Source organism: Rousettus aegyptiacus, unplaced genomic scaffold (assembly GCF_014176215.1).
Source record: "Rousettus aegyptiacus isolate mRouAeg1 unplaced genomic scaffold, mRouAeg1.p scaffold_m13_p_1, whole genome shotgun sequence".
NCBI classification, from domain to species: Eukaryota; Metazoa; Chordata; class Mammalia; order Chiroptera; family Pteropodidae; genus Rousettus; species Rousettus aegyptiacus.
Genome location: NW_023416284.1, coordinates 43,767,512 through 43,790,477, shown reverse-complemented (window position 1 = coordinate 43,790,477; position 22,966 = coordinate 43,767,512). Strand labels below are relative to the sequence as shown.

Sequence of the window (22,966 nt, the reverse complement as noted above, 5' to 3'; positions counted from 1 at the left end):
TCCACAGCTGGGAGTCTGCAGATGTGGAAGGCTGACTATAAGCATCGATCTATGCCATTTTATTTAGGGCACTTGAACATTTGTGGATTTTTGTATCTCCAGGAGGTCCTAGAACCAATCCCTTGCAGACACCAAGGGACAACTAAGTTCTGGGGGAGTCAAAGTTACACATAGATTTTTGACTGCACAGAGGGTCGGTGCCCCCAACCCTCACTTTGTTCAAGGGTCAACTGTACTAGTATATGGTATACATCCACCATTCTTTCAAGTTCTAGAGAAGGGACTTACTAAATCTATTTAATTGGTCTTAAAATTTGTCACTAATATAAATAATGCTGTTATCTGTGAGCATGTATGTGCGTGAAAGGTACCCATATACTTATCACAGGGTTAATTTGAAAACTAAGTGATTTAATGTGCATAAAGCATCTGACACATGATAAGCACTCAGTTAATGCTTGTAATAGTCTCATATTTTTTGTATGTAGCACACACAGTTAATATTTCCACAGCATTTAAATTTAAACCTGAAAGTGGATTTCCTTTTAAGGTACTATGGAGCTTGAAATCTGGCTCACTGACCAGTTACATCAGTAGAATGAATCATCTTTTTATGCCCTAACCCTAAACAAATCTATGAACAAGACTCCTTGTGTGTGTATGTATAGTATGTATATATTTTTTTTACCTGTTCTCTGCATTGGTAAGGTTGCCAGTACACTCATTGACCTCTAGAGGGCACTCACAGGGACATTCACATTCATTTTGTTCCATTCTGAAAAGCAAAAAGGAAGTAACCATGCAGAGGGTCAATAACAAACTATAATATTATACATGTATCATGGGAAGCAAAATCAAGAAAACTTGAGCGAGTTAAAAGGGACAGTAAAAAAGAAATCATGACTAAAAACTTAAATACACAATTGGCCTCAGTCCATTGTTTTTTGGACAAGGATGCTACAAACACAGCTCCAAATGCTTCCGTAATCGGGACTTCCCTTTTCTCCGGGACATACCCAGCACTTCGTTTATTTTGCAGATGTCACTTCAGAATGACTGGCATCACTTAAAATGTTCAACAGCATGGTAAACAGAGATTATGATCCATTGCATTTTTACCGGTGACAGTTGAGACAGAGCCGGTCCACCATGCTACAAGCACAGAAGGCAAGAGAGTCGCATGTTTCATTGACAATGCCGACAAACGCATTGGTTCCCGGGATCCTTGCCAGTCTGTATTTAGAACAGTGGCTGCCATGCACAAGGTTCGTCAAATCCCCCTGTGGACAACCAAGGTGTTAAAAGTGACAGACAATAATATGATGACTCAGCTCTTCAATCATCTGCTGAAAATAACTTACAACAAAACTTCATTTCTGATTACAAAGGTAATACATAGTCACTGTTAAAAAGTTAGTAGGTAAAAATTATTCATAACCTCATCGGTCACAGATAGTTCTCACTTAATAGTTGTGTACCCATTATCTATTCTTTTATCTATGCTTATACGGATAAAATTTTCATAGCTGTTTTTGTAAACTGTTCTCTTTAACACACGATATATCATAAAACAAAAATAAATGCAAGAAGCAACTTTCAGTTAAGGAATAGTTTGGTATTTTTTCAAAGGCAAACCTAAATAACCAGAACCCTGCCCTCCCCGCCCCCACCCATGGATAACAAACCTTTTTGTCTAGAATAATAAAATTACTTAAAAATGTAATACTATTTAAGAGGCCAGTTTCTTGTTTCCAGCATATTTATTTAAACAATCCAATCAAAGCATGCGTCCTTTTCTTCATTCTATAACAAGAAACTAATAAAGCCAGTTTCTTTAATTGTCAAATTTGTTATGTTAGAAAACTAAAGATTTAAAACTGGCATTGAAATGTTGAATATGGTCATTCTTTCTGCATGTCTGTCATATGCAATAGGCCAACTGCTTAATCCCATGTTTGTTTAATCCCATGCCAGTCATCCCTTATATGTAGACAGTGAGAATAAGCCTAATTCTGAGAATTATGGCACTAAATGGGTTCCTAAAGGTCTAGATAAATTTTCTTCTGGAAGAGAGAAAATACCCACATCAATAATAAGCAAAATATAAGTGTAGCATTCTATTAGCTTCACTACTCAGGAATGCTCTGATTCCATTTAAAAATAACATGGGCCAAGAAGAAATTATTCTAATTCATGTTCCACTAAAATCTGTGTTTCTGAAAAATTTCTACCAGGATTGTCTGGCTTTCTTTGCTGAAGACGCATTGTACAGAATGACAGAAGATACACAGAGGAAGTAAGATACATAGAGTAAGAGTAAGGAAGTCACATGATGATCTCGCCTGGCAGCTTCCCTCTGAATACACTCAAGTTTGTCAGTGTGCCCTTTAAAAGGGTACCTCTCAGAACGGTATAGGGTCTGAACAGAGAAATAATGACTTCTCTTGCTTTGAACACACTATCCTATTAACATATTCATTTTTTTAATTCTTCTATTCCGCCAGACAATTGTTTTGGAAATTGCTTTTTTTGACATTAAGTTTAAGATTTTCATTTAACCTAACACATCTTTAAAATTAATTTTTAATTATACATTTAGTGATATAAATGTAAATTCTAAACTAAAAGCTTACCTTTTTAAAATAACTTTTCGAAAGTTGGTTCTGACATTACTCATTTGAGTTCTCTCCCAGATAAAATTTTGTACAAGTCAATAAAAACAAAAAATCTTTGACATCTTTACCCATATCTAAGCAAATTTACAGTACCTCAAATAACACAGAGTTTTCTAAACTTAAAATAAAAAGAGTGCTTTTGGGTGATCTACATGAGAACTCCTATCTAACAAGGTGGGTGACTAAGAACTGGCCTAAGTTGGTTTTAGGAATTTCAAGAGACTAACTGACCTCTAGAAGACAGGAAGAGAGAAACACAGGGTGCCACATGTATTTATATAAGAGTGTGGGAACAGACTTCCGCAGACATTTCAAAGGGTGGAGATTGGGTGAGTCTTTAAGCAAACAAAACCAAACCAAAATACCAAGTGTGAGACCTTAAGACATTTGCTTCTCTACTCTGGGCTTTGTATTCCACAACTGTCATCCTGGGGAGCTTGACTAAAGTTCTGTCCTCCTATTATATATAATTCTAAGGCAATCAAACAGCTCGGAGTACTATTCAGACATTAACTATTACTCCATTTCATATTACACAGTGGGAAGGAATATGAGAGTTAAAGGGAACAACTTACCACAAGGCTTGTGTTGAATTTATAAAATCTCTGGACGGTTCTGTCACTGAAGCTGTTGCACAGGTTTTTCTTTACAAAGTTGGGATGGTTCAGGATATCATTTGCTACCAGGGGCTCCTAACAAGACCAAGCAGAACAAAAGACATATGCCATGTAATTAATGGGCTGCAGGCTTTTGGAAAACTGAGCTTTCGGCTTTGCAACAAATACCTTGTGGGTGATGTGCTGCTGTTCCACAGGTGCGTGTCCTTTGGGGTCAATGAGGGTTGGATGTGCCACCAGATAACCCCTGTCCTCCATTATGAAACACCTGCACCAAAACAAGTGACATCTCTCAAGTCATACAAGCTGTTTTTCTACGCTTTCAGAGAGCACTGATCTTGCTAGTCCTAAAGCAAATTGCATTTATCTCAGGTTTTCTATAAATATTCACGGACAAAATGAAAGACGTTGGTAGTTGGGTAGACAGATACATTATTCTTGAGGTGGTGGACCACTTGGCATACAGTTTAAGGTGAGAAATTTACACCCGCCTCTGAGGTCACCTTTGTAATACAGAACGTGACCACCAGGTCCCAGTAAGATGGACTCCAAGATTCTTTGGCTAGGATGTATAAGTGGGAAGGCTATTCTTTTTTCTGAGAAGGGAGATTCTGAAAGTGGCTTTGCGTATAAACGCAAAACTTTAAGCAAACCATAAAATTTCTTTTTTCATTGATAAACATATATAAATGTGACATTCAGAGGACATCCAAAAATATATATGATGCAAACACTAAATAAGTAAAGCCAGAACTGCTCCAGTCAAGACTACATTCTGCTTTTTTACTCTACAACCATCATAACAGTTTGCTGTGAATCCTGCAATTCCCCATAAGTGCCATTGTGAAATTTAGCAGTGATGAAACATGGGCCATGAGATTGAAATAAGAAATCTGTTTTTTAAAATGGCCTGCATTAAATCAATGGAATGCCCTTGCTTTGATCAGACATGTTCTTTTGAAATTCGGGCAACAAAGACTTTTAGTTCCATGAACAACTTTCTAGGGAAATGCAAGAGGAACAGTTCAAGCATCTGAAAACCTCACAAAGACTTTGGTTTAATAACTAAATTAACATCAAAAGTACTACCCAAGACTACACTCTGGTCTTTCTAGCACCCAAGATATGGGAAACATCTAATTACTGACTTCTAAAGAAACAAGAGCTTTTGGAGACTTCTGTGCCACAGTAACTCTTGTTGTTACTAGCCACATCTGTTTGTCTAAATCATAAATGACATGAATCTTAGGAAAGTACAAGAACAAAAACCATCTTAATAGAACACTCAGTTTCTGGTCCTGACCACGACAATGTGGTCACCATTCCACTAGAGATCCCTGACAGCAGTTTCTCTGTACTTTGCAGCTAGCAAGGAAATGGTGTCCCTGAAAGGCTTACCTTATCTTATTGCCACCATCTTGGTTACAAACTGGTAATAAGTCCATCAGAACTTTGTAGAAGTATCTAAGTGTGAAGTCAATGCCCATCACAGCCACAGTATGCCCAGAAGACAGCTGTGTACTTCATGTGAAAAAGATCAAAGACAACAAGGGACATGTTTACTTAAAGGTAAAAGATATGCTCAATCATAAGGACATTGTATAGTGTCAGAGATACATGCCTACCAATCTTCCGTACTTTCTGCCCCTATAAATGACTGATTTAGCATAATATGGAGATTTCATGGGAGAAGAGTTTAAGACCAAAGGTAGAATTTTCTAAATAAGACCAGCCCCAAACATGGGCAGCTGTGGACTATGGCTAGTCTTGACTAAAGATGTTCAAACCAGGGTTGGACTATTCCCTGGCAAGGATACGGGGGTGGGAGGGCATAGGCATCAGGTGGGAGGTTGGATGCATGGCTACCCTGATTTCTTACAACAAAAAACCTTTAGACAAGGAACCTGAGCAATTACCTTAATTATTTCCTTCATTTTATACATAGGGAAATTAAGATCTCCTAAAGGTTAACTGACTAGTGTAAGGCTACTAAAAACTTAGTAAAAAAAAAAAAAAAAAATCTAGTTTTCTTTCTATAAGAAATGAAGCACAGCTCATATTCTAGAACATGATTCTCCTGGTTCTCAGACCAGTTCTTCCACCTTCTGAAATGTTACTCTCAAAAAAACAAAAACAAACAAACAAACAAAAAAAGAGTACCAAGGAAGATAAATGTGGGCAGTACCATGTGGTGCTAACCTTTTAGCTCTGGAATCAGGCAGATCTGGGGTCAAATCCTGGCACCGTTGGTTTCTATCTATATGGCTGCTGGGATGTTACTTAACTTTTCTAAGCCTCAGTTTTCTCATTTGATAGTAGGAATAATAATAGTATGTATTTCATAAAGCTGTTCATGGGATAAAATAAGATAGTGTGCAGTGTTGAGCAAGCTGCCAAACATATCAAAAACACCCAAGAAAGTTTTTTAGAAGAAGTTACTCTAAAGAAAGCTAATCAGGGCTTAAAGCTCAGTCCATGACAGAGAGAGTGAACCTGTTATTCCTAGAGAGAAATCGCCAGATATATCAGAAGCATGGCCTTCTCACTTGGAACCTACGTTCTTTAAATCTATGTTCATGGGCAGTTATAAGGACTTGGGTTACTTAGCCAGTGAAATTTTGTACTTTTGTGGCTGGAATTTTCAGGGTTTGACCAACATGGGACATTTCAAGAGTCCACCATGATTATCATCTACCTGACTGAACTCTTTATAAAAAAAACGCCAAAAGAAAATGGCACTGTTAGGTGACAAAAACTTTAAAAACAGTAATTGGAAAGCGCAGAAGGAACTTCCTGAAGTAAAATCCTCTTTTGAACATCAGAACTTGGGAGTGAAATTAGCTTTGCCATATAGACAACTGACCCCTTCTGGTTACTGCCAACATTAATACTAACATATTATATTACCTCAAACCCTAATCTCACCCTCCTGCAAAAAAAAAAAAAAAAAAAAAAAAAAAACCACTGGAAAAAGGGACCATGGCTCATAATGAAATTTCTATCAGAACTTTGCTGTCAAAACCGTGTTTGGCATAGGATAGGGGAGCATATTGTAGTGGGACTACTTTTGCCTCAATAAGAGCCCCTATTGTTATTGAAGAAATTTAAATGCCATTATGGGAGAAATCTAAGAGTCAGTTACCTTGTATACAATTTGTGCTTTGTAGCAAATAATGTTTTGCTATCAGTCAAAAGAAGTTTAAATGGTTGTCCAGGAAAGAGTGATGTGTTTAAACAATAGCTATCATTACGATCATAGCAATGGTTTCCATTTTTTGAATATTCACCATTTATAGACACTGTGGCAAGCATTTGAATATAGCATTTCGATTATTTCTCACAGAAAATTTAAGAGGGATTATCGTTTCTAGGAAATGGAAGCTTGAGAAGATTGAGTATCTGGTACAAGTCACACAGTGAATAACTAGAAGCAGAAATTTAAACGCAGCGTCTTCAACTCCAAAGTATATCTAGTGCTCCTAAGCATTAGGTTACACTCCCTCCTTAGGTCTGCAGCACACTCGCATTCTCAAGCAAGTTTACATGACCTAGTTAATGTCCTGCAAAGACATCAGGAAGGAATTATAGTTCCCATTTTATAAGTGAAAAATAAGGTTTAGAATGATTAAAAGACAAACAAGATTGATCACCTTTTATTTACAGTATAGAGTCCAGTATGCAAATCTGGCTCTTTCTACAATACTACAGCTGTCTGAGTAAAAAATACAATTCAGGATTTTGGGGACAATTTTGTTTCTAAACTTTCCCTATTTGACTGCCACCTGCTCTAATATGATCCACATGCTGAAGTAAAAGCATGCATATTGCCAATGTAAGTCTAACATTCATAGTTTTACCTGCATTTCAAAAATGTATGCTGTTACCATAGCAACTCATAAAGATTACCATAGAAAAATCAAACCAAGCCTATACTTCTAAATACAATAGACCATGCTGCTTGCAGCACTTTTGTGAGATTTTCACTGTCAAAGACTCATCTGATCAGTCCCTTAATCACTGATTCTACTCCATCATCTCTACGAGCATTATCATTCTCCAAAGAATGCACACCTAGATTCTCAGGCCACTAGGAATGTTTATGGATAGATAACAGCACTCTTACTATGAGTAACTGATAAGTGAACACTGAGTCAGAAAAGCCTCTCCTAAGGTGATCAGCCAGACCACTTTGGAAAACCAAGGGTAAATGAAAATGCTTAATGACAAGATGACTATTAATCAGTTTTTTCTCCTGACCTATTGAAATGCCAGAAATTTAAAGCATGAACAGCTATTTATTTGGGATTCAACATTGTTAAGTACAATGCTAAGCATTTTACATGCATCGTCTCTAATTTGCATTGTATCATTCAACATGGGTATTATTACTTCTGTTGAACACATGATGCTAAGATAGGTCATGGAACTTTATAATAATAAAATTATATAACATTTATTGAGCCCTTATGTTCCAGGCATTGTCCTAAGAGCCTTATATATATATATATATATATATATATATATATATATATACACACACACATATATTTTTAACATAATTCTTAAATAATCATTTGAGATAGATCCTAATATTCTTCTTTCATAGGTAAAGAAACCAAGGCAAAAAGAAACTTGTCTCTAGTCATACAAACAGTAAATTGCAAATCTACTTTTTCAGAGTGGAATCACATTGCAGGAGGAAGTTAGGTTCTCAAGCTGGAGCACAAGGCCAAACTCACTAATGATTATTTGAAAAAACTGCCTTTGCAGAGCCCATCTGTCAATATATCCATTAAAGCTACAGTTGCTTTAGTTGAGAACCAGAAGTGGTGGTTGACTTGTGTTCTAAACTATGTTGAATGAAAAATACATGGCTTTAATAACAGAAGTATGCTCAGCTAAGGAAACTGTTCAAATGATCCAAGTGCATGGGGTTGTATATTGGTCAAGGAAAGAGCAGGTGCTTCTTCCTGGAATATGGTCTCACTGAATGGCTAGGGGACAGAACCCAGGCTTTAAATGGCCATTTAACTCTTGGTTAAAATCAAATAACTAAACTTGTGTAGGTTAAACACACTATAAAAAACTAACCGAATAAGGAAATTAAACACAGGTTTTTGTAATTTGAAAGCCCATCATATTTCCATCATGCTTCATTTGGACTGGCATCACGAATGTTTATAAATAAACTAAATGAAAATTCTTTCACTCTTCCAAATTCTAACAAAAACATGTATATGTACATACATATATGAGCGTACAAATCTGTATCTCCCTATGGCAACCTGGCCCCCGCTCCCAACCAAAAGAATATCGTATAGAAGAAAAAGCTAATAGCTCTTGATAATGAGTGGCCAGGTGGAAGAAGTCTGATTCAATGCCATTTTCTCCTTGAGTCTCAACAATATCTTTAAGAACCCATTCTAGCCCATTTCATTGTCATCAAAGAACCAAGGTAACTGCTGTCCCCACAAAGAAGTCACCTTTGTTTATTTTTTCTCAACAGATTAAAGTATGTAGGGGGGATGACAAATCTTGCTATTCAGAAAATAGTAGGCGTATGCCTGACAGATGGTCTGTTAATAAAAACATCAAAAAAAAAATCTGTTCTAAATGATTGTTTACTTGTTTATATGTGAAATGTTATATTATGGGAGCAGCTGACAGAGCCAAACAGAGACAGTCCCCCGCAAAGGAATCCACACTTGGCTGGTGGCAGGGCCTGATTTCCGTGGAGACACAGGTCATGATTGAAATTCCACACAGCCCTGCTTCCCAATGCTTACACCCAATGAACCTGCGTTAGAGGAATTCTACTGAATGTCAATCATTGATATATAATGAGCACCAGAGAAAAGCATAAAGTTAAGCAAGAAAAATCTGTCTTCCATAAATTTTAAGGCATCATTATAGCTACCAATCAAAATATGGTCTTTCTTGGTTGCTAGGGAAAAACAGCTATTTGTATAATGAAGGGATTAAAATGTGTTCAACGTGTTTTACTTGCCTCTCCACTCAACATTTCACTGACATTCGTAGCTTAAATACTGAAACCTCAACAGCAGGAAACATAAAGCACCCTAAATGTATTTACAGTGATACCTACATTTTATAGCATTCCTGGAAAATCAATTTTCAAAATGCCTTTTCATTTTTCAAGATGCAGTACAAGGACAAAGTAAAAATAACGAATTCCTATATGATTCTAAAGATTTAGACCCAAATACAAGAAGTAATAAATTTGATGTCTCGATACTTTTTTCCTTCACCAAAAATGCTCCTTTCCTTTGGAAAACACTCTCTAGTAATGATAACTGTCAGGGTCCTATTGTTATTTCTTTGCTTGGTTTAAGACTGGCATTTCTACAAACTGCTCTACTAAATCGAACATTTTTCTTTTCCTTCTTCATACTCATCATGGCTGCCAAGAATAGGGCTAAGAGTTTTTCATCAACTTAACTATGATATAACCTTGTGAGGCAGTATTATCCCCATTTTACAGCTGTTGGAAGCACAGGGAACCCAAGATAACATGGCTAGATAAGATATTCGAACCCCAGCTTGCCTCGATTCAAAGGTCAGGCTTTTGCCATTAATCTTTAGTGTCTCCTATTCTATTCAAATTTTCAAAATATTCTTGCTGTGTTCAAGAAAGAGATAAAATTAATTAAATATTACCTGGATGAATGAATCGTATGACTGATGGTCACCACATAGCCAGCTCCTCCAACATCTAAGTATGGGCCAGTCAAAGAAATCAAACCTGGATTAGCTACTGCATGGAGATACCTAATGTAGACCAAAGAAAGTCATGTTATTTTAGGGTATGAAAAAAAACCCTCTAAGTTTCAAAGAAAAGTGAGCTTGTAACTCTAAAAAACATTTATTACAAATTGTGCCTGTTACATTTAAATTCAAAAAGATTCCTATCTTTTATGTCTAACTGTAGTATCGACACAGGAGGTCAACAAAATCTAAAATTCTCTTTTAAAAGAGATACTAAACTCAGTATATATATCTGAGCTTTTAATTAGATCTATAGTTAAGATGTTTTACAGGGTAAAATAAAATAATGAATGAAGTAGAAATAAATACAATTCGGCAAATAAAAATGTTCCCTGGAGTGGTGAAGGTGAAGGAACAGGCAGCAAAAATAGCCAACTCATTAGTGATTTAGTTACCAAGCAGCACAAGACCAGAAATTCTGTTTTTACACCCAAGTCATCCCCCTACTCTACCATTTGATTAGTGCTTATTTTTCAAAACCAGAGCAAGAAGCATAGAAGTAAAAAAAAATGTTTTGAACTTATACATGTTCATTTTTCATAGGTCAAGCACGAGCAGTAATTTGATGCCATAATCATGTGCAGTGTGACATTAACTGTACCCACTACAGACACATTGCACACAAGGCAGGAATCAAGAAAACCACCAGGAATAGAAATGGTCAAGCATAAAGCATTTCAGTCTCAAAATTTCAATGAAGAGATAAAAACATTATACGCAGAGAAAACCCACAAAGCTGTTGTTAATACATTGAAAAAATAACTATTCAAAAACATGTTTTCATTGCCATTGAAAGTATCTTCTTTAATGTGACTGCTTTATTGTATATATACTTATCATGTCTCTCCAGGATTTGGGGGGAACCTTTGATAATGCAAGTCCCTAAAACTCACCATTGTCTCCTAGTGGGATCAAATGCTTTGTCCATGAGGGAACCAGGATAAATTCTGAGGACGCCATTGGGTGTTGCTATGTAACGGCGGACAATGTAAGCGTTCAGGCTACTCATTTCCATTTGTGTCATCCATTCATCTGTGACGTGGCTGGTAGCCATTACTTCATTTCTGACAGAGAACTTGGAAACAAAGGAAGACATAGCAGGGATCCTTTAAGACTCACATGAAAAGAGAGTGGACTGCTGGCAGGGCTTCCCAAAGCTCTCTTGCAGAGAAGCCAAGCCCAATTACTTCTTAAAAATCTTTCCACAGCAGATGGATGCAGCCAAACTTGGTGAAAACAAAAGCTTACTGAAACATAGTCAGTGGATGTGTGAATGTGTGATTTACTCAACTGTTCATCCCAGTTAGGCTTTTTGAGTTTAAGAGGCAAGATCCCATAGTAAAGTCTCACACACACACACACGCACGCACACACACACGGCTAAATCTCTTCTCCTTAAACTTCATCATATTTATCTCAACAGACAGTAGGGACACTTTACTTCTTTCCCCTGGGTAAAATGGAGCTGGGAAAGTTTCATTGGGCTCTAAATCATATACCCCACCTAGAAAATCCCTAGGACATCTAAGGCCTGAAAGAGAGTCTGAATCTAGCACACAGGACTTCTTAATCCAACGGAAGGGTCATCACCCACAGCCCCCGCTGGGCCACATACTCTGCCTCTCTGACTCTCCAGCTGAGAGGCACAGATCCGGAGCTGGGATTCCCATTTCAGAGATTCACTACCAGCATCCTCTCTCAGGCCTGTGGAGGGGCACATCAAAAATGGGGCGCCATGCCAGCACTCACTTTGAGCCCTGGGTTAGCAATGAGGCGGGTGTTGTCACTGAGATAGGCTGTGTAGTGCTCCACCATGCGCTTTGTCTCTGGCTGGCTGAGGTGTTCGTATGGGGAGGAAAAGCTGCCAGCAGACAGCATGACGGTTGGACTTTCTGAAAGAGAAGCAAACAAAGCAGGACTGAAGAACACAGACTTCATCTCAGGCCTGGACAAAGGCATCACGAAAGCTCTGCCAATCTGCCAGCTATGGTGGCTTAAAGTTTCCCATGTGGAAAGCGGGGAACTTGACACTGAATTAAAAAGAAAAGCCACACTCTCCCCCTTCAGGGAGCTTACAGTCATGAGTGAACCAGAAGAGATACATGTATTAATATATATAAGTGACTACATTAGCAAAGGTTCAAAATACCTTACTTAGGCCTACACATAATATATTTATTAGGATCAAGGAGGCAGCATATGACATGGAGCCAGACTGGGTTGAAGTGGGCTCCACTGTTTCCTAGCTGTGTGATGCTGGGCAAGTTATAATATAATGTTTTTGTCATCTGCAAAGTGGAGGAAATAATTACACAACAGGGTTATGGTAAGAATTATATCAGTTAATACATGTAAAGCAAACCAGTTAACAAATGCGAAGCATGTAGAACAGTGCTTGGCATGTGGCGAGTGCTGTAAGTATTAACTACTATTGTTCATATTAGATTATCTAGGAAGAAGGAAAATGGAATATTAAAGCCAACGGAAAATCGAATTTAAAAATTATTCTCACAGATGGGGGAGGGGGGAACAGGCAAACTTGGCATAAATGAAAGCTTGTGGAAATACAGTAGTTACTTATATATATTTAATTGTTGGCCCTATCTAAAAGGAAAAGCCCAGTTCTCTATTTAAGAAAAAAATCCTCCCAGTGAATTACATGATGAAACATGAATACTATATCTTTGGCTTTGAAATTTTCCACTGTTCGGCTTTATATTTTTAACAGCTTAAGAAAGCATTATCATTGTCCTATCTTATTTAAACCTGTGGGTCATTTTCTACTCCTTCTGAAGTTCTCACTCATGGTATCTTGTTTCCTTGTGGCCTGGTTATCTCTGACTGTGCTGGCGTTGTACTTAAAAAATAATTTTATAGGAATAGTTTCAACCTAACGGGATGGAATATCTTCCTCCAGAAAGGATTGTTTGATTCTGCCAGGTGCTACACCCTGAGATGAAGCAGGGTAATAAGGTGGGAACAGTTCCCAATAAGGAGACAGTTATTGCACTGTGGGACTTTGGTATTCAACTAGACCATGACTAGTTAATGCCTGAGGTTCCTCAGACCAGCAGTCCCCAACCTTTCTGGCACCAGGGACCGGTGCTCCTATGAGAATCTAATGCCTGATGATCTGAGGTGAAGCTGAGGCGGTGATGCTAGCGCCGGGGTGCGGCTGCAAATACAGATGAAGAAGCTTTGCTCACCTGCCCACCTGTCCCCCACATCCCCTTCTCCCCACTGCTGGACCAGTTCTGTTCCAGTCCACAGCCCAGGGATTGGGGACCCCTGCCTTAGACTACTCAGATGACAGTAATCTCAAGTCAAGGGTTGATTTAGTTTTAATTCACCCTTACCCATAGTCAGTTAGGACCTCTGCTAAAAGAATGTATGTGTGTGGGGGCGGGGGTTGAACAGAGTGGTTTCATTTATTAGTCTAAACCTTTTGGGGACCTTGGATTTGATTTTTACCTCCCTCCCTAGTCCTAAGAAGCTACACCTAAAGCACGATTTAATTTCATAGTTGTTTCTTCTGGATTGATAAATATGTGCACTGCAAAAGTGGCTTCTTTATATGTTGACTTTCTCCTCTGGGTTCTTATATTCTTTTACACTTAGGCTCAGTACCTAACTACCATGTTAGTTCTTTGATGCTTTTCAAGATTTTTTAAAAAAAGTTTCCATCCAAGATTTTTGGTTGTCCTCAGTAGGATGGGTTAAAATTACCTAGCCTAGATATTGCTTCTAATAATGTTATGTCTCATTTACTTCTTAAGATATCATCAGGGGGTAGCCTGGGAGATTGTTATTATATTCATACCAAGGAGAAGAAAACCAGAGGCTTAAAATGTTAGGTTGCCTAGCAGCGTGCTGTGGATTCATGTGCCTATGCTCATGGGGCTCTCTGTTCAAGGATGTGCCACAGAAAGAGGATTGTCCCTAAACTCAAAGAGCTTAGGACCCAGCTGGAGAGAAAAGGAATGGGAGGGAGGAAGGGAGAGTGGAAGGGAGAGGAAGAGAGGGGGAGGGGAGGGGGAAAGGAGAGGAGGAAGAGGAGAGGGAAAGAAACAATATAAACATAGTATGAGTTTGAAAGATACCTTGGAGAGTGGGCTGTTTTTGTAGTGACAGAGACTGGGCATTTTAGAAAAGGTTGCTGCAGTAGGATGAAATGGGGGAGAGAATGAACCACACATATATACCTAAGTGCAATGGATGATATACTCTAAAAAATTCCTCTACTTTGCTTCTTTGTGTATCAAGAAAGACAATGTCCCTCCTTCACTCTCTTGAAGGGAGTGTTGATATACAATGCCTTGCCTCGAAATTGCATCAATGAAATTAGATGGAAACCACTTATTTGCCATCCCCTTTTTATTATATTTAGTGATCTTGCTTCACTTTCATTACCAACTGATACTAAACTGCCCTCGATGATTCGCCCACATTGTTTGGGGGTGTGGGGGCAGGTTCTCCTTCCAAGATGAAGCTGGGTGGTCTAGTGGAAAGAGTGCCAAGTAAAAATCAGATACTGGCCTAAAGTCTATCTGTGTGACACAGGATCAGTCCATTAGTCCTATGTAAGGTATTTGAGTTGATAAAACTCTACATTTTCTGAGCATCTCTATTAGATAGCACTGTGCAACTGAAATACAATGCAATCCCTAAATGTAATATAAAATTTTCTAGTACCCTCATTTAAGAAAAGTAAAAACAAATAGGTTAAATTAATTTGACTAGTATATTTTATGGAATCCGGTATATCCAAAAACATTATCATTTTAACATGTAATCAATCTAAAATTTAAGTATTTTATATTTACAGCAAATCTCAATTTGGACTAGCCACATTCCAAGTATTCAATAGCCACATGTGGCTAGTGGCTACCATATTGGACAGCGTAGCTTTGGCAGATTATCCAAAGGAAATACAAAATCTAGGCTTGAGCTTATTTTTCATCCAGAAAAACTACTGTACTTCGCTGTCTCAAATTTCAAAACAGTGACTTCAAATTCACCAGGAGTAGTGCTTAGCTTGCTCCGGTAGCACTTAAGAGATCGGGCACATTTTAGCTTTTCGGAAAGCATGTCCTAAAAATGTGAATTAAAGGGCATATATACTCTCCTGTATAAAAGACAAAACACCCAAAACCTAAATTAAAACAAATAAACAAATGTAAACTCCGACCTTTTTTTAATTGACATCTTGGCCCTCTCCAAGTTGTCTATGCTGCTGGAATGTGTCCTAGAAGAGACTACTCAGTCTGGCCTGCTCTGCTAATCTCATATCCACAAAGAAACTACAAAGGAGGGAATTAAATGAGGAACTAAAACACGAACGCTCGCATTTAGAATCTGGAGACAGGCTGACTTCTATCCTTGATCCTCCTTCCTATCCGTGCCCCTGTCACTCAGTTTGCCAGGTGTCTAATGATTCTTAATTATTCACTTTTTTGAACCCTAAGTATTCTCAGGAGTGAAAAAGAGAAGACCTGTTTTACAAAACTGTGACTATATTGCGGTGCATCTACAACATACACCACGGATGCCTGTTTGGACCTGGCACATGGCAGCATGCAACACAAAGGTGGCATCATGGCATGGGAGGGGCATGAGTCATATCTCAGCCTTGCTGCTTTCCGTATTACCTTGGGACAGGATGTATTTCTGCTAAACTCTGACGTCCTCCACTATAATAGGTCAATCCAGATGATGAGTGTACAATACCTGGTTCATAATAAATGTCAGTTCCCTTTTGCTTTCTTTGAATTATGTGCGTATTTCCTAAGCTGTTTTGAAGACAAGGAGCCTGTGGTAGATATGGATATGCTATATAGATATATAGGTATGCGACCCTGGGACCCCTTTTATTTATTATTTCTCCACCTTCCACCCTGTATTCCCCCCCCAAATTCCCATATCCCCTTATCCCTATGTCCATGTGTTTAACCTGCGACTCTTTGGCCTACTAAATAAAACCTGTGCCTAGCACTAGCCGAAAGCTGAAAGTGACTAAGGAATATGAAAGTCCAGCACCTTTCTTGAGTCTGGGCTAACTCTGGGCAAACTTTACACTCTAAAGCTCTCCTACAGGATTAGGCTGAGGCTGGAACTTCACCCCAAATTAAACTCTTGCTTGCTTTCTCCTCCTTCCTTACCCTGTTTACATTACACCTCCTCACTGGTTTCTTCTGAGAGCCCATCCTTAATAAATCATCAACCCATAAATCCTTATTTCAGTGTCTGCTGGAGATCTGATCCCAGTCAAGGCGGCAAATTGTTTTCACGTTTGCCTCCCCAAACTCTCATTGCAGACATTCAACCTCTCTCTCCTTTTTAAAAAAATTCAAACTGGTATTTATAGTGAGCTACTATGAGTAGGACCACAAAAGAAATTGAGAAATTAAGGGCTTTACCTAGAGTGGCCAGCTGTTTGAAGTGGAGGCAAGCACTAGGCTGGCCCAAAAGGTCCAGCCGGTGGTACAGCAGCTTGCTGCTGGAGACAGTGTTGAGGTTCTTCAGTTGTTTGACAGGTATTTCCGGTTGTATCACCACGATACAGAGAATAAAGGAAGTGTCTTGTACCTAGAAAAATCAATAAAGAATTTCGAATAGAGAAAATGAAGGTTCCTGGGAATAGTGACTTTGCCTGTATTATTTTCTGCTATCTCTGTCTTCTTCATTCCACATAGAAAAATATCAGATGAGTGTATCAAAGACATGAAGATGGGGTGAGAGACAATAGCTCTGACGAAAGGTTACATTTTATATTTTCCTTTATGACAGAAGAAAATTAATGTATATAACAAAAAAAACCATGGAGCTAATGAAAGGATTAGAAAATCTCGTCCCTTTGAAACAGGGACCCTGGTCCTCTTTTGCTTATTTAAGCTAATGGATACAAGCTGGAACAAGGCAGGAGCATACAACTCTTATTTCTGTTTGAGTTTGAGATGCATGTTAAAATGCATAGTTGGTTTTGCAATCAGTGTTCCAAGAACTGCCTATTTTAAAAGTTAATTATGAATTCATATAAATAGCTCATGTAGAATCTGATTTATTCATTCTATTTCCAACTTTCTCTTTTCTTGGTTGGAGATGAGCAGGATCTCCAACTCGTGACAAGTACAAACCCTGTGGCTCCCTTGCAAAGTCTGCGTGACTTGTCATTTCAGACCAGGGTAGGCAATGTGCTTAGCCTAATTGATTAAGCTCAAACGTGGAAACAGGAGTACTTTCAAATTCACCTTGCTCCTACAGAGGAATGCTTGAATAAAACTAGGTAGGAAGGATGTCCACTGAAGTATTAAAAGCCAAGCTACTTAGTTCTAGCTCCCTGACTTAAAAATACAAGAGAGCCAAACTTAAGTCCCTCATATATTAGAAGATGGACAGAGTCTGTTTAAAAGACGGTTTGTAAATAACTGAAGAGAGATAACCAGCTAAGGTAGAACTAAAGCAGCTAAAAAGGTTTATTTAATGATCAAGAAGACATTTTTAACTAGACAGGTTAAAGTATAACTTAGGGTTTATGAGGATGGTTGTAGAATCTTTTTAAACACAGGAGAAATTTGCATCTTCCGGGAATTGCTTTCAAGTATTGTCGAGGATATTCAATTGGATTAGCAAATTTAATCCTCTTCCTCCACCACCAAATTAGAAAATGACAGGGTGTTCCAAAGTGGCATTTACCATTTCCCCTCTTCTCATCTCACATAGTCATCTTTTGAGTTTGTTTCCTGTGTTCACATTCCAAGGAATCAAAAGACAAAAACTTTACCAGAATGACTGGAATATAATTTTATAACTGGGTCTATTGTGTAAGAGGAAAATAAAAATTCACCCTAAGTACTAGGCTTATCAGAGTGGTCATTTTCTAAGTGATATACATGTCTAATCACTATGTTGTACACCTGAAACTAACATTGTATGTCAAATGGAATTAAATCATAAAAATAAAATTTAAAAGTTACCCCAAGCCTCTAAAAGCAATACTTTAGAAATAGTTATGTTTACCAATTGTTCTCAGCTAGAAAGGAAAACAGATTTCAATACAGGTCTTTCTATTGTGTCCTCATCTGAGAGCTCTCCATGACTGGGATTTTTTCACCAACAGCTCATGGGATTCATGTTTTGAAGTGAACCATGGCTGCGGAATACAGGCATTTTGTAATACATTCCGATAGCCGATACTTCTTTCCTGCACAGCATGCAGCCTCCTCAAATGCTCAAAGATGGACGTAGGTTACACAGTGACAGCGTAGTAATCTCTTAATGCTCCTAACATAATCCCTCACATTATATTTAAATTAATTCAGTGAAATAACCCATCAGTATCTGCTACATGTATAAATGCTAAGCAGTTTAACCAATTATTCTCAGCATAAACTAAATCTATTGGGATTATATTTAGTAGAGGAATTCATTTTATTCCTGAGGACAAGATGAGAACCTACTCACCTTAAAGTTACTAAAGAGAGCTTAAAAATATTTACTCTTACTGCTAGGTAACCAGCCTTTTAAACTTCAATCTCATTATTTATTACCTCTTTAATTTTTCACTCAATAGCGACATTCTTGACAATTTTGGAACTCTGAGAACACTAACACTTCTACTTGAAGTGATTAATTACACTCAATTTGGCTAAGCAGAGTGGCTAGAATTTACCAGTATCGCTGAAGAAAAACTATCTTAATATGAAAATACTTCTTTCCAAAATGTTAAGATTGGATTTATTTACTGTACAAAAAAGGGCTTAAAAATAGCTACATTTCCTTTTTTTTTAATGCCAACAAATAGCAAGACAGTTATTTTGCCAAGATATAATTGAGTTGCTTTCAATCAGGGTTTACTAGTGGTAAACAAGCTCCAATTTCAAATACAAAAGTATTTCTCAATCAAGTATTCTGGTTTCTGGCTAACCCTTTCTTGATGTGAAAATTAAGCAATTCATCTTTATTTAAATATTGCATAAATATAAAAAAATAATGGCAGATGGTGCAATAATTCAAAAAATAAGTCCTGAAAACAAGCTGACTCAGAATTTCAAAACAGACTTTGACCCTCCTCAAATCTGTATTATCAAATAAAATACCAGTAGAATTAAGCTTATACACGTTTTTCAAAAAGTTTTATTAATTTATTTATTTTTGCTTTTGTTTCCATTGTAGAAATCACTATTGCCATAATGATGTGTTAAGAACCAAACAAAGTCAGAGGAGAATCAGGCCTACAACCATGCTGGCTACTTCCCATTCCAGATACTTTATGGACCTGTTTTAACTGTCTGCATCCGCTACTAGGCTGGATGCTCTATAACAGAAGAGAGAGTATCATTCTTCTTTACTCTTCCTAGCTCACAGTAAATGTTCAATAAGTAGTTCTTAAAGGGAGGATTAAATAGATCCATTTGGAGTCAAAAAGTTAAATACCAGATTCAGCCATTCAAGGGAATCTCAAGTATGACTGCATTTGAAATTTAATGATTAAAATTCAACAATAAAAATGAAAGCCCACTCTTCTTTTGGTCATTTAAAATATCAAGGGCCTCATAACAACATTTGTTATATGCTCGCAGGATGGAGTAAAGGACAGAGACATAAGGAATATGGACAGTATGTGTTCAGTTCTATTTCTATGATTCTTTATGGCCTACTATCTGAATAAGGCTGGTAAAAGAAAGCTGTGGTGGATACCACAAGTTATGGTGAGAATGTCCAATCTGCTTATGGTAAATCTGAATAATCCAATTGCTAATCTACAAGTTTTTTTTTTCTTGGAATACATCAGTAGAGAGCATTTATGCTTTCACATCTCCTATTTAATTCCTAACTTCCACAATCTCAGTTTAAAATGACAAAACTAACTGGACACAACTTAAATGTGTATCAATAGGCGACTGTTAAAGAAAATTTGGTCCATCTATATAATGCAATACCACATAGACATTAAAGGTGCATGCACATGGAAAACACACACACACACACACACACACACACACACACACACACTATATATGTGTATATATACTTATGTGTGAATAAAAATTTCCTGGAAACTGATCAAAGTGGCTACTTCTGGGGAATGGGAGGTCAAAGGCAGGAGGGAGAGTAGGGCATAGTTTACTATCTACTTTATATCCTTTTATAGGGCTTGATTTATTCATCGTGAACTGTGATTAACTTTATAAGGAAAATGGTAAAACATCTGTGGGATCTCCTTTTTTTCCAATCACTTTTAAACTAATCAGTAACATTATCCGACCTAAGTGCCCTAGAATTCCTGCATGAGGAAGAGCACTGCACCCTGAGAGGCTCGGGCAGAGGTGACTTCTTCTCACTCACCATCTTCCAGGCGTAGCTGACATTGTAGGCCTCCTTCCTGGTTTCTCTCAGCTTGTTTATGTGCCAGGACAGGGATGAGTTCACAGGCACTGCGATAATCTGGCTGCCCAGAGGGAGGCTGCATTGGCAAGCAGAATGAAATATTTTCAGGCACAAGATAAAATTAAGCACTTAATTAAAGGCTGGGAAGAAGCTGTGAGTCAATGATCACCTCCTGATTTTGAAAAGCAATGAAGCACATCACTTTTGAAAGAGATGTGAGATTTTCGATTTTATAAAAGTATCATGTCAGTTCTGCACTAGAAAACATTCCTTACTTTCCACCCCTGCCCCCCAATTCTAATTCTTTCCAGAAACTAAGTCATCTCGAATCACTCAGTCATTACTTTACAACCAATGAACACAAAGACCTGTTTCTCTAAAGGTTACCATCTGCCAGAATAATGTATCGTGGTTGGAAAAAATCCAATCTGTTCTTTATTTCAAGAGAAAACGTTATATATGATTGTGCTGTCAACTTGGAATAGACACTACTTTGCCAAGCTATTTTTTTGGCATACTGTCGAGTTGGTCCTGAACTTAACCTTTTATTTTGCCATCATTTTTCAATTTGGTACAACAGGAGTATTTCTTTAAATGAGATAACATACATCTGATTTTACAATTAAAGCCAATGTAAACATAGAATTTGATAGTTCTAAGAGACTTTAATTGTTATTCAAAGTAAATATTTTTGGCTACTATTCTTAGGAAAACAAATCACTGAGTATACTTTTGATAACATTAAAATAATTTACACTTATTTTAGGTCTTATAATAAACACTCATATCTGACCTAGAAGGGTCCTATTCTCAGAGAAAAACAAAATACTACAACCCTCATTTTTGTCTTACCTTAGGATATTTTGCCGAACCAATTCAAATTTTGGGATATTTTCATAATGAATGATGTCAGTGTGAAGAGGCGGTTCTGATAATAAATATGGTCTGGTAAGAGATGGGTGCATAAGTGTATACCCTGAAATAAGAAAAGAAAAACACAGGTTATGGGAAACATGTTGTAGGAAGTAAGTACTGAATCTAATAAACGTGCCTATCATTGGTTTGAAAGGTGGGATACTGAGACAGATGCCTAATACTCAGTTTCTCAGTATGTAACTGACCAGTCCAATAAAAACTGAACTTGTTTAATGTGTTCTTGGATAAAACTCTTTAAGTGTAGAAATATGTCTTAAATTATCAAGCATCTGTCTAATCCAGAATATTTTGGAGGTATTGGTCATTTGGCCTTCATTTAATAAAATGTTCTAATCTATCATATGAATCTTAATCCCAATAAATCTAAAGATAACAGTACAGATCAAAAACAAAAAAAACAACCAAAGAACAATCCAAAGGATCACTTTCTATGTGTCATTCTATCCTTAAGTCTAATATCTTGATGTTATAAATAACTGTTATCTACCCCTCAACACAACATAGAAACACACGCATAATTTTTAGATTCATTCTGCCGCCTCTGTGATGTTCTACTACAAATAGTAGTCCTAGTCACACTGTTTTTTAATAAATACATTCATTTTCTACTTTGTTAGTATCAGAATATCTACAGGTTATTTTTTTCAGGTTGCTAAAGAAATTACTTTTTCCTATGATTAATTTTTAGCAGATTACCTTTGTCATCTATGAGAAAAGTATAGGAAGCCAAAGAGTCTTGGTAATACGTCACGTCTTCGAGGATATATGCCAGGTTCACGTCCACACCTACAATTCCCAGAAGTAGGTTTCCGAAATAGCAGGGTTTACTCACAGTCATTATCAAACCTATGGGTTGAAAACAAAAAAATATTCCAAAGGATAGTGGAGAAAAATAAAGACTGGAGCTGTGCTCTAGTGCAAGGGTCCCCAATACCCAGGCCGTGGACCAGTACTGGTCCATGGCCTGTTAGGAACTGGGCAGCACAACAGGAGATGAGTGGTGGACCAGCAAGCGATTCTTCATCTGTATTTGCAGCTGCTCCCCAGGGCTAGCATCATCACCTCAGCTCCACCTCAGATCATTAGGCAATAGGTTCTTATAGGAGCACTGGTCCTTGGTGCCAAAAATGTTGGCCGCTGCTCTAGTGAGTTATGAAGGCTAATATCAGCCACCTCAATTTTGCTCAGAAGAAAAGTTTCCTGTGTGATCCCGTAACCAACCACTGCCTTTGCCGACAACATGAGTGAGTGAGAGTACAAGAGAAATAGAGTCTTCTGGGGTTTCAAGTATCTCAATTAGTTTATATTGAGGCAATTTATACATTTTCCACTATTTTTCGCCTAAAAGGACACAACGTTCCAGACCAGTACAAAACATCAGCAGCACTTAATATATCCTTCTACTTCCTGGAGTATGAAAATTTCAGCTGAACTTGAAAGACCACTGGACAAGATATCTAAACATCTGGGTTCTAGCCTGGCTATGCTCCTTATGTATTGTACATATGACATAGGACATAACTTCTCCGAGCTTTGATTTTCACATCTGTTTAAAGAACACAGTAG

At 37.6% G+C, this 22,966-nt stretch overlaps 1 protein-coding gene across 3 annotated transcripts in view; it reads right to left on the bottom strand.

The window, feature by feature from the left end:
- CACHD1 (cache domain containing 1) overlaps positions 1-22,966 on the bottom strand; it is a 194,484-nt gene that overhangs the window by 14,691 nt on the left and 156,827 nt on the right. For all 3 annotated transcript variants that reach the window (XR_001598688.2, XM_016159137.2, XM_036234798.1), the window contains exons 10-21: positions 22,097-22,246; positions 21,317-21,440; positions 20,423-20,540; positions 16,495-16,663; positions 11,828-11,970; positions 10,972-11,153; positions 9,971-10,081; positions 4,691-4,813; positions 3,461-3,560; positions 3,251-3,367; positions 1,120-1,280; positions 689-775 (exon numbers count right to left, since the gene is read on the bottom strand). Coding sequence is in view for 2 of the 3 variants with exons in the window: in XM_016159137.2 (XP_016014623.2) it covers positions 689-775; positions 1,120-1,280; positions 3,251-3,367; positions 3,461-3,560; positions 4,691-4,813; positions 9,971-10,081; positions 10,972-11,153; positions 11,828-11,970; positions 16,495-16,663; positions 20,423-20,540; positions 21,317-21,440; positions 22,097-22,246 (1,585 nt within the window). In the remaining variant the exon portion in view is untranslated. The remainder of the gene's footprint in view (positions 1-688; positions 776-1,119; positions 1,281-3,250; positions 3,368-3,460; positions 3,561-4,690; positions 4,814-9,970; positions 10,082-10,971; positions 11,154-11,827; positions 11,971-16,494; positions 16,664-20,422; positions 20,541-21,316; positions 21,441-22,096; positions 22,247-22,966) is intronic.